The following is a 12,565-nucleotide window of genomic DNA, read 5'->3' as shown; positions in this document are numbered from 1 at the left end:
ACTCAGAAGCAGTAGTTCCTCCGTCTCACATGTGTATGTCTTTTCTGTCGAAGAAGCTCACCCACGCAACAACAGTCTGTGGGATCTTATGTCTGTGGGTAGGCACACCAGCTTTCAGCCACCACCTTGGAGACAGAGGCCTTATAGTATCAGTCAGGTACATAACAAAATCTTAAGTTACTTGGACCATAGAGACTCTTTAGGTGGTGCTACCCTGCAGAAACCAGGTGGGCAAGGTCTGCTCCATACAAACTCTTCCCCACTGAACATGGGCTCTCAAAAGAGGCGCTAAGAGGAACAGTGTCTTTCCAAGAAAGTCACCTCTTCTCTGTGTGAAAGTCAAGTCACTCTGACACCAACCAGAATTTTGATCACTTCTCATGCAGCACATCAGGGCTATGCTCTGTCTGTGTTTGTTTCAAGAGGAATTGTAGGACATCATCCGATAGTCCAGGTGTTCTCTTTCTGTCCTCTAGCATGACTTCACCCTCAGGTGGCTTTGAGAAACATGCTGTAGTGGGATGGTTTGGAAAGATCTTACATCCGTCTCTGTTCAAGACCACCTGGGCCATTTGCACACAACGCAATGCATATTTGGCACCATCCCGGTCTGAAAGCTCTGAAATCTTCTTCAAAAGACATTGTGATGCAGCCTCATAGGTGGGATCAGTGCTGCCTGTTTTTTTCTTGCAATATGTTTTGTAGAAGTTATCAAGAGATTTTCTGATGCTTGCATCTTCCACATTATCATGTTCATACATACTTGAGAGAGCAGCATCACCAGGCTCAGTGTGCTCACACATGCCGGCTTTTGGATACCATCTCACATTTGCTTTCTCAGAGCCTCCAGCAGAAAAGCCTGCAGGAACTGTAGAGGGTAGATTGCTCTCTCCTGCAAGCACAAGATCAATGAAACTCATTAGTCACCAGGTCACCCCTGTGGCAAAATCTTTTTTTTTTTTGTTCCCCCTCAATGTAGTCTGACAAACAGGCTCTGTGCTGGAGCAAGCTAAGTACTGTTTTAAATGTGGCTGCATTGCTAGAAGGGCTTACTGCTCAGACTGATAATGATAAATCTTGTATTTGGGGATCTCATAAATGTCCCAGTTTTATCTCCCTGCAGTCACTGGATGGTACATGCCTCTGGGTTCCTCTCACTCACACTTTCAAAGACGTGGAAATTGGGACCTCCTACTGTTAAAGACAACAGTTGGTTTGACACGAGAGTCTAGTTTGCAGCTGAAATAGCTTTGCTTTTCTTCTTCCCTCTGTTTTCTTTTTAATCCTTCCCTTTTTGTAGCTCTTCACTCCATTTTTGAGCCAGACCTACAGCCAACACTGTTATAGTGACTGCACAGAGTTTGTGAAGGGGATCGATAAAAGAGGACCTCATGTTTTCCCATGAAATTCCACATTCATAGGCCAGCTACACTAGTCACTCTTCCCACATCCTGAAGTTCTCACAGTGAAAGCCAAGTTCTCACCCTTGCTCAGTTCTTCTCCTCTTCCTTTGCTGACCTGCATTTCTAAGTAACAGTCAGAGTTCTGGTTCTCTTTTGCTCTAGTGCAATGATGGGGGATGTACATATCATAATTAGTACACCAGAAGCACAAAAAACACTGGGCAATGGCATGACCAGGATGATCAGAAGCCACATTGAGTTTCTAGTATAACAGACCTCCCTAAAGGGATATGGATTTCAGCTCTGGTACCCAGGCAGTCTCTCTAACTACAGTCTCATCCTCAAGCCCACCTCACCAGCCTGTTTGCCAAGCACCTGAGTCATCAACAGGAAAACTTTGCAGAGGCTGCCTATCCATCATCTGCAAGTTTCATAAGAAGGATGCAAGGGATCAGCACACTGCTTGACCTTCCCTAATTCTGTGAAATACAAAGCAGAGTGCAGTCCTTCATTTCATTAAGAGATGATGTTCAAGGAAAACTCAGTGTTACGGCAGAAGGCTGCTCCTTACCTCCCTGTATACAAAGAGCTTCTCTCCCTTTCCAAGTGCTCAATTAAAATGAAATTAAGATGTCTGCACAGCCATACTGTACATTGGCACTTTCTCCCTCTCCATACTTTTTTTTAATCTTTTCTTTCACTTTGTCTGATTCTGCAGTTTTAAGAACTTCTCTTGCAATGTTATTGCTGATCCAGTATAAAGACAAGCTTAGGGGTCTTCTTTTAACATGAATATATGCATCAGAGCAGCAAATCAGTAGCTAATCAAAGTGAACAGCCTATTTTGCCTCAATCTCTCAGCCTTGGTGCCTATGTTAAATTAGGACTGAAGCATCGTGCATCTCTGATAACTTAATCAAGTTTCACTTGTGCTCAGACTCCAGTCACAATTGTAAACCCCTGTGCTGTGCTGTCTTCTTGCTACTTCTTATGCTCAGCTTGATGTCATATTTTGTAAAAGAACAGCAGCTGCCTCTAGCTACATATCTCAATTCTACTATATAACCCAGGGAAAGCAAAGTTCTGTTGGCTTCACAATACTGAGAAAGATCTTTGCAGTTCTGTTCTGGCTTTCTCTGCAATTATAAATGAGTCGGAGCTATATATAGCTCTGCCCTCTAATGAAGCACAGTCCATATTTTCTTTCATTTACTGATTCGAACTTACACAGGTCTCTTTTCCCACACAGGCCCTACACTCAGTAAATTACACTTCCAGCAAAGTCTTCTTAAAGCAAGACAAGAAAACACAGATGCAGAATTCCTGGTACCATCTCAAACTATGTTCAGAGACTGAAATATTCATAAACCATGGGGCACAGTACCAGTAGCTGGATATCTGCTAGGTCCAGAAAGAACTTCTCAGCTAGACTCACAGTACACAAGAGTGCCCCACTGCTCAAGGCAAAGGCAGTATTCTACTGATCAATCCCCACACTTCTGCACCCACTAAGAAAGCTGGGATTCTCTAATGACATTCAGCAGCACTGCTGCAAAGCTTAGACTTCTACGTTTGTCCTTCTATGGCAAACTTAACACATCTTTGTGTTGGCTTGGCTCAACATCTACAAGTAGTCAATGGAGTTTCCTCTCTAGAGAACACACCCCAAATAATTGTTAACAATTTTTACTCATTGGTAGTATCAAAAAGGTGTTGTAAGGAGAAGGAAAAATAATTAAATAAACAAACAGGTCATTACTCATGTCTTGATTTCATTTTCACATGATAGACAATCATCAGGACAAATGTATATTATTTCATCTGTGCCCCTACTCCACATTAATTGAAGATCAGCACTCGCAGCTTATTAGTATGAGGCCTGGGGGCTGATAAAAGGATATTCTTTGTATTTACAAACCTGATGATGAAAATTTAAAGTCTCCATCTGGTACAAGCACATAACCTTACCGCTGGAAGCACGCAACCTGCTTTGGACATGGGCCATTTCCAGCAGTACAACAGTTCTGCAATATCATTATTTGCACTTCTACAAAGGTAGCTCATGCAGCTGTTTGTCTAACTGCGTTGAAGCACATACAGTCAAGCTATAAAATAAAACATCCCTTAAACAGCAAAGCTCCTATACTGCTGGCTTCACAGGGAAAGAAATTTAAAGCTGTAACTCCCGAGAGCATCAGGACAAGTTACAGGAGGAGTCAGGTTCAACAAAGACAGAAAGTCCCATCTCCAAATGCAGAGGGCTGCTATGCTACTGGGACTGGGTTTGGTTTGTTTTTTTTTTTCCTGAAGTTCAAGCTCTTGATCTTTCAGCAATTTGATCAGTCAAATAGCGTGGATAACTCAAAGCAAGGGCAGTACTTCTCATAGGTACCACCCTAAATAAGTACCAAGAAAACTTCAGGATTATGAAGTGTGAAACATTTACTTAAACAGAACTAAGTTAATGACACAAATCTCCCTTACATTCACAGTGGTGACTGAAGTTCAACTAGACACTGGTTAGATGCTAGAGTACTTCTCTATGTTGTAAAGTCAACAATAGGTCTGTAAAGCAAAGTGACAGATTACTTAGACATTCAACTATGAGATGGTACACTGAGAAAACATCTGCTTCACACTACAGCCAGTGTGCTCTGTAGCTTCAGTGTGCTCTGAAGGCTAGAAAAGGCCACTAGAATCAGCTCAATTGAGCAAATGTCCTTGAACAATGATTACTACAGAACTGAGCAATGCAACAGTAGAAAGGAAAAACATAAAAGAGAGCTAGATAGAGATAAAAACTTTCCTTGGGTGGGACTAACCCAGTGGTCATCACCATTTTGTCAACTCTGCCTGGGAGCAAATGGGGCTGAGCATAAGTGAAATACAGTTTTTTTCCAGAGTTGCTGAAGAGCAGAAGAAGGAGACATGTCCTAGCTGGGGAGACGAACTCCAGCTACAGACTCCCACGTGAGAGCTCAAAATACTGCCTTGCCTGAGGCATTACTATGATTTTATGCCAATTTCAAGTTCTGCAAGAGACCTTAGATCCTACCTCTTGGCTCACTGCATCAGAAAATTAATTGATGCTCCCAAACTTTCCATCAGAGAGGAAGACCTTCCTGCCCTCCTGAGACAATCACCAAACCCAGACATATGCACCATGCCAGAGAGGTGGTACAGCCCTCTTATCACTCCTAGAAAATCCCTTCTTGCCTCTCCATCAGACATGGGCACATGCATGGGAAACCTCAGACAGAGGCAATACTGCTTGAGCTTGAGCAGAGCTCCCAACTGGCAGCAAACCTGTGCCAAACCATAAAGGCTGAGGGATGCAGCTAACAGCACAGGCAGCAAGAACAGGTCTCACCTTGCTGCAGAACTACCTACCAGACCATGCACTTCAAATTATATGCAGTGAGCATTTTAGACAGCTTATACAGAAAACACTTTGCCCCCCCACCCCAATCTGGTTGATTTCCAGTGGAAGTGAGGTAATATGATTCTTCTCTGCTCTAGGAAGAAAGAAAAAAAAAATAGGGAGAATTTCATAGGATCTCATTATACCTCAATCTCACATAGCACCTTAGCTTGCTGTAATCCCATATGAGAGTGCTCAGCTGTGAAGCCAGACTTTTTGTGACCAAATCCAACTGTCCTGACTTCTATTAACAGAATCTCTATTGATTACAGCAGTTAATAAATCCACGTGTGAACTGCAGATTGCATCCCTTTACATGAACATTGAACATGGGGCAATAGGCACAAACTGGAACACAAGAAGTTTCACGTGAATGTGAGGAAAGGAAAATCTTTACTTTGAGAGCATTGGAACAAGCTGTCCAGAGAGGCCATGGAGTCTCCTCTGGAGATATTTTTAAAAACCAAGCTGGACACTTTCCTGTACAACATGCTGTAGGAAACCTGCTGTAGCTGAGGTCTGGATTCAGTAATCTTCAGAGGTCCTTTCTTATGATTCTGTGATCCTGCGGACTGGAATACGCTCGTATTTGTATTGTATTTCATATAATTTCCATTAGTAACATTTCAGTTGGAATAGCATCAAAAAACTAATATGAAGCCTAGGCCCTTTACTATCATCTGCCATACAAACACCTATCAACACTTCCATTAGCTGACAGATCCCAAAGCCTTTTGAGTACAGTACTGAAGAATTACCGCAGGTTACAGTTTCTCTGCACTAACCTCTGCCTTGCCAAAAAACAGCTGTTTTCTTCCTGTATCATTGTTTGAAAAACCTTCCAGTAGTTAAAGCATAGGCAAAAATGGAATTTTCAATGACATAAACGTTCAAAAAAATCATTTTAAAAGGAGAAAATTTGCTCCTTGTGGGTATTTAAATCATGAACTGAAAGTGAAAATAAGAATATAATAAACCTTGCTACTTCGCCATCTCCCCGATGACACAAAAGTGAGCCTTCTCGTGCCACACTGTGCAGCAGGCTACAGTTCACAAGGCATCTAATCTTTGAGCTTCTGATTTACATGTGACACAAACAGCTATTTTGTCCATCCACCAGCCTAGGGGACAGGCACACATTGCTATGTCTGATGCTAAGGAGCAGTGCAAATGCTGGTAGCACTGCCAGGAGACCTGGAAAAGGACAGCAGCAGTAAGAAGGGAAGGAAGAAGCTTGAGGAATCTGGGATATGAAATAGAAAGGGGAAGAAGTGATGAAGGAGTAGCACTGGTTACAGCCCCTACAACTCAGTCAGGCTCCCTGCCCTTCTCTTTTGCTTGCAATACGCTTGTGTGAAAAGCTAGGAGGAAGGATCTTTAATTTCTGTGGGGATAAGGTATAAGCAGTTATTCTGGGGAAGTATAAACCTTTCCTCTCTGTTTAACTCCCCAGGAATTAGAAATTCAAGAAGAAAAAGCCTGGCAAATGGTAAAGTGCTTCAGAAATGCAATAAGCAGGCATAGCTCATCCCCCAGACACTCTTTCAAATGTCACACTTGGTATTACGCTCTACCCTGCCCCAAGAGCTCACAGTTGATGCCTGCTGCACCGTGCTTTGAAGACAGCTGGAAAATTCAGGGAAGGAAATAGGTAAACAAAGCCTTTCATAGGATGCACTAGTTAAACACACTGGATTTAACAAACCACTGAGCTAGTCAGCTACAGTATGAACTGATAACATCTCTTATTCTCTGAAAGCTAAGACACTAGCACAGCTGTCATCTCACAAGCCAGTTCCTAAGCAACCAAACACCATGGTCCAGGGCAGCAAGTATGGGCAGAAACAGTGACAACACCATAAATACCTTCATATACAGCTGTGCCCCAGAAAGAGCCTTGTGTGGATTTATCCTCAGCAGCACGCACTGGATGCAACTGCCTGTGAACAGGTTGTTCTAAGTTTTAAGAATAGAAATAGCAAAGTTAACAACTTCTCACTTAAGTAATTTAGAGAGGCTCTGTTGCCAGTAAAAAATCCAAGAATATCCTAACTGTCTCAAAGTGATTAACTACTCAACTGATTAAATACAGCTTCTTAAGATTGAAATTTAAAGATTCTACTACCAACAATATCCTTCTCTGGAGCAGAAATAGGCAGCTGAAAACTACTGAAGTAATCCTGCAGATGAGGCCATCGAGAGCTTTATTAAAACCACAGCTATTTTCTGCTTTCCTATTACGTACAATGTCTTGAGAAATGACAACCAAACTCACCTTGTCTAAGTAATGCTAAAGGCACTGATTTCCAAGAAGAAACTCTGACAAAGCTTCTTAAGCTAATTGCTCAGATTCCAATCAGGCATTGGCAGAGCATGTTCACAGACACAGATACAACAATGTTGTGCTAAGATCAGTCTCTCCTTAGCCACAGCAAAATATCCCAGTGGGTATTTGATAGACAAGATGCAATAGGAACAACCTTGAACCAAGCCTCCAAAGTGAAAGAAAGAAGCATCCTCCTATGTGAAGTCCCATCCTCACCGTGAACACATCAATGCTGCCCATGGGAGAATTTGCACCTTTTGAGACCTGAGCCAAGTCTGACCCCTTTCTTCCTGTGACATGGGAAAAACCTCTTATTAATAAGACTGTACTTTTCTATCTGGTGAGAAACAATTCTGCTTGCATTATTTTCATTGCATAAGATTCAAAAGCAGTTTTATGAAAGAAAACTAAGATTTGTATTTTATGATGCCTGAAGAAGCTTTCTCACTATCACTGTACAGCTGAAGCAAATGGAGTTGCTTCCCTTTGTATTTTCTTCCAGCCTAGAGATTATAAAACCCCAGTCTTGTCTATTCCCTTTTTCCAACTGACTCCATAAGCTTTTCACGAACTGTGAATTTTTAAAAGAATAACTGAGAGCTAAGGAATTTTTATTCAGCCCATGGGCCTGGTTACTAGCTAGTTAACTCCAGAACTGAGAGGAAGATTTGCTATGCCCTCCTCCTTGTCTAGGACGTGAGCAAGTCACTGGGGAGCCTGAGTCATCTGAGGCGACCTCTTGAAGAAGCAAAAAGGACTGATGAAAGGCATCGTTTTTCACAGCTCTAAGGTAAAAGATGAGCAGGAAAAAACTTTCCATTTCTGGCAAGACACATAATGAGGAAAAGATACTGCACTTGCTGATGTTGCCATGCAGAACTGATGAAGCTGGGAGCTTAAATTAAAAGAGAACTCAAATATCTATCCAGATGATAATTAGTGATCATACATGAGCCTGGCAAAAAAGAAAAATCTAAAAGTTATTAAATCCCATTCTTTAACAAATCCTCTGCTAGAGGCAAGAATGGATCCCAACAGGGAACAGACACTCATTTTGGAAGATGGGGATGAAATAAGGAAAAGTATCCCTTATTCCAACACTGACTACTCCCAATGACAGGAAGCAACTCTATAGAACAAGACTTAATAGGCAACACAGTACCATTATAGTTCCAAGAATTAAAAACAAAGCCCAAAGCAATATCCTTCATTGACATATTAAATACTTTCATTCAGACACACATTTTCAGCACTCAAGAGAAGCTAGCAATTCGCAGCTGATGCTTTTGGCAAGAAGACAAGCAGATGGCTCTCACTGGCGACCAATAGCTCAAATTTCAACATCAGTTTAAAATTCTACTCTCCGCATCTCACTGTAGAGTGATATACACGACAGTTTTCCTGGAAAAAATAACACAAGAATATAACACTATACATCCAGATAAAGCAGAAGCAGATTAGCCTTCCAACCGCATATGCACAGCTCCTGTCACTACAGGCAACTTGAGAATACCAATTTTTTTTTTATCCAGACAGCTTCTAGATCAAGAAAATACTGCAGAGTAAGATAATTTTAAGCACCCTTCTTGAATAGTCATTAAAATTATACTGCTTGTACATACTTCTGAGAGCAAGAAACTTATACTCGATAATATTATCACTACTCATCTTAAATGGGTGCCTTGGAGGTCTGAATTCTGCTATGGAAATGATGCCTGGGTACCACAGGGCACACGTAAGCCTGGTATTGTGGCAAACAGAAAGTCTGCACACTCGTATGTCTGTTACTCATTTATATCTGTTATTTTGTTCAAATTTCTTCCAACTTATTTAGGTTCAGATCCCAAATCAGTAAATTGATTTTCATCAGTTCTGAGCACATAGATGCTCTTTATTAAGTTTCACAGAAGCCAGAGAGATTTCAGCTCTTTGGAAGATGGTAAGGCCACTTTTAACAACTTGAACACTACTAATTCCTTAGCAGCAGCAGCTCATCATACACAATGTACAACAGAGAAACAAGACAGGTGTTTTTAGCTGTTAGATTTGGAAGTCCTCCTTTTTTCATCTTTGTCTAAGGCCAAAAGCATCAATATGGGACCTGCTTTTAATGCATTGTCAAAAAATGTCTGCACATCAGATATTCAATAAAATTATTATTATTTAAAAAAATAAAAAGACTTGAAAAAGTTTATTTCCGTACAGAAACAAGATACCAATCTCCATTTATAAGCTTTCCACAGCCTAAAAAAAACATCCTCATATTGAAGAAAGCAAAGAGTCAGATACATCAAAGAGTCATCAAGAAATTTTCAAGAGGAGAAAATGTAATTTCAGAGTAAAATGAAAAGTAAGCGAGATATACAAGTTTAATAACTCAGACGTATTTGTTCATCACTAGTCTGTGGCATTTCAGCTCACCAATTTAGAAGTAGATTGTATAAACATCCAAGCCATCTAGTCCTCCTGCAATATTACGTGAAAGCAAGTATTGAGCAAAGAGAATATTAGACTAGAATGATGGGCACATTTATAGGCCATTCACAAATACTGGAAGACAAGAACCACAAGGGCTACATTTTCAATTATCTGCAGTTCTTGCCAGAAATCGCTGACAGTCTCTTCATCAGAACCATAGAAAATTGGGTTTTGAACAGAAGTGCTCTGCCATTTAATCTATCAGCTTTTGGCAGGAATTTCTGCAAGCAACCGCAAACTGAAATTGGAAATGGTTATCAGGTAAGAAGTGCATTAGGAGTGAATCCTCAGGCCCTGAATGGGCTGGCTCACCTCTCAAGCTTCACTTCTCAGGCAGTGGTATGGCTGTGTGGCTCTATATGCCTCTGAACAGACTAAAAATCAGAAAAGCAGAGCATAAGGAAGAAAGACTTTAAAGAGGAGTATGATTTGACTTTAGAAGAAAAGAAAGAAAGGTCACTCAGCTATAGAATATAGCAGTCAACTTGCCTATTTTCTCACCTCGTCCTCTCAGCCAGCCATGAAAAAGGCTTGGTGCTCCCCTGCTGTAACAGCTTTGTCCTCTGAGGCCAAATGAGTAAAAGCTTTTCCTCACATCAGGTTTGTTTGCATTCCCTTGCTGGCTCCACAGCCTACTGATCAATCCTGCATTTTACAGTGATTTCTTAGCCACGAGCAACTCTGTGCACTCAAACCCCTCATTTCTGCCCCAAACTGAAGATTTCAACTGAATTATTCATGCACACAACTTGTAAACTACGAAGGTCACTGAGAGTCCAGATCTTGTTTTAAAAGCCAACAAAGCAGAAGACTACATCCCCTATGCTGTATCAAGCACTGTCTAGCTGGCCAGCAGCAATTCCACGCTGGATATCTCTACTAAGAGGCTGTACAAGAGCCTGAGGCTGGGTGAGAACCACTTGCTTGGGTAGTTCCTCAGTAACATTTTCAATTACTGATGGACTACGGTTAGTGATAGTTACTGCAAACACAACATGTTTTTCCACTCTGTTTGCAACACAGATGTTTAAGCCACAGAACAATATCCAGACACGTAAAGATCTTGCATTACAGCACACAGCTTGAAAATATTTACATGACTACTTGTGAACAGAAATTAATTCCTGCAAAGTAAAATAAATAAAAGGCCAGATAGGCCAGAGCAAGTTGTGGCAATTCAATTTTTCCTTTACCCAAGAAAGCATTTTTCACCAATCACAGATCATATAACTGAACTTAGCTACTTCATTCAAAAATAATCACTCAACTAACAAGGCAAAAAAAAAACCCACAAAACAACACTCTTCTAAAAACATCACAGTTAGGGTACAGGTTAACCTCCATAAAAGCAGCATGGGTCTACAAACACTGCAATGTGTTTTCCACAATCCATCTGATATTTGTTTGCGTAAATACCTGCAGAATTTAAAAATAGTCAAGAGCAGTGCCTTAACCTTTTTCCAGGCAACGTGAGAACATCTGTATGACTTGCACAAGAGCAGTGTGTTGAATTACAAATATGGCTGCTTAGAATTTGTTCCCCAGGTACGGGTCTGGGAAAGCAGACAACCAGATACTGGGAAACAGCAGTAAGCTTAGGACTTGTAGTCAATTTATCAGAATCTCGAAGGAGCCTGTTTTATATTTCAAACATGAAACAACCAACATTACTGGGGCATTTAGCAATTTCTACTGCACTTTTGTCTCTTTTGCTCTATACGAGAACATGGGTCTCTGCATGCAACTACTCCTCCCTTTAAAAATATATCAGAAGCAAAAAAGACAAAAAAAGAAATGTTGAAAATGAACATGAGTAAAACTGAACAAGTTGGCAATGACAAGAAAGCTCTCTGGTGGTTATGGGTGCAGACACCCAGTGGCTGCAGTCCAAGTGCTAAATGCATAAAGATTACATTCCTAATGACAGCACACAAAGAGCAACCCTGTAATATGCACACACAGCTTTCTGCTGCAGGAATCAGATTTGGGATTCAGTTATCCTTAGACAAGCCAATGGGACTCATTTAGAAGCAACAAATTCCTTCATAGTGATAGCCTTATTCAAAGCCCTTTTCTTTTTCTCCCCTCCCACCCCCCATCTCTCAATCAGTTCTCAATCAGTGGAGGCAACTCAGTATCTTGCATTGGATTTGTATTGCAAATTGCATTCCCTATTTGCAAGGGGAAGGTTGGCATGTCTATGAGTATTGCTCTACTTACTGAAAATTTCAGCACCTTTGCAATGTTTGCTCACATGAAAAAGCAATTTGAAAAGAAAACCTGTTTTGAAATAAGTCTACACTGAAATAGAAGGGAGAGACATATTCAAATTAACCCACACCAGGATGATATTTAGTTACTTTTGGTTCTCTGGGTGCCACTTATTCCTCCTGGGAAACACTGATACAGTACATCACATTAATGTAGCACTTCACCAGTTGAAAGGAAAAGGCAAATATTTAAAGCAACAAATGCCTAAATATCGGACATTTTTGGCCAAATTGAATGATGTACATAGGATGATATGACAGTGGAATGTACATTATTTTGGGTACAGGTTTTTTTTTTGTTTTTTTGTTTTTTTTTGCAAATTTTACAGCATTTGCTTTCCTATACACAGTGAAGTTTTTTTTCTGATAGTTGAGCTCTGATGTAAGCTAAAGGTTTCTGGTTCTAATTTGAGAAAGGTTGGTGAGATGGGATTTGACAATCCAGATAATTTAGCTGCATCATACACGGTGATTTTGCTCTAGACATTTGTGTGGCTTTTTTTTTACCCCCAATATTTATGATTATTTATGATTAGCTTAATAATTTTGTTTTAAACGGTCTAAAGATAACATAACTCAAACAGATTGGATTCTGTAATTGTAGTAAATACATCTGTTTTATTTGTAAATAAAGCAAGGAATTCAGAAGCAAAAGCTTTCAGTGAAC

General features: G+C 40.6%; 1 protein-coding gene across 1 annotated transcript in view; it reads right to left on the bottom strand.

Annotated features, from left to right (window-relative positions):
• Positions 1 to 326: 326 nt before the first annotated feature.
• The window catches only part of SHLD1 (shieldin complex subunit 1), a 38,563-nt gene continuing 26,324 nt past the window's right edge, over positions 327 to 12,565 (bottom strand). Inside the window, exon 4 of the mRNA XM_065737385.1 lies at positions 327 to 892. Within this exon, the coding sequence (XP_065593457.1) occupies positions 372 to 892 (521 nt within the window). The 3' untranslated portion in view covers positions 327 to 371. The remainder of the gene's footprint in view (positions 893 to 12,565) is intronic.

Source organism: Cyrtonyx montezumae, unplaced genomic scaffold (assembly GCF_038088225.1).
Source record: "Cyrtonyx montezumae isolate F1298 unplaced genomic scaffold, pur_monq_1.0 scaffold_0, whole genome shotgun sequence".
Classification (NCBI taxonomy): domain Eukaryota; kingdom Metazoa; phylum Chordata; class Aves; order Galliformes; family Odontophoridae; genus Cyrtonyx; species Cyrtonyx montezumae.
This window is presented reverse-complemented; position numbering and strand designations above follow the sequence as displayed.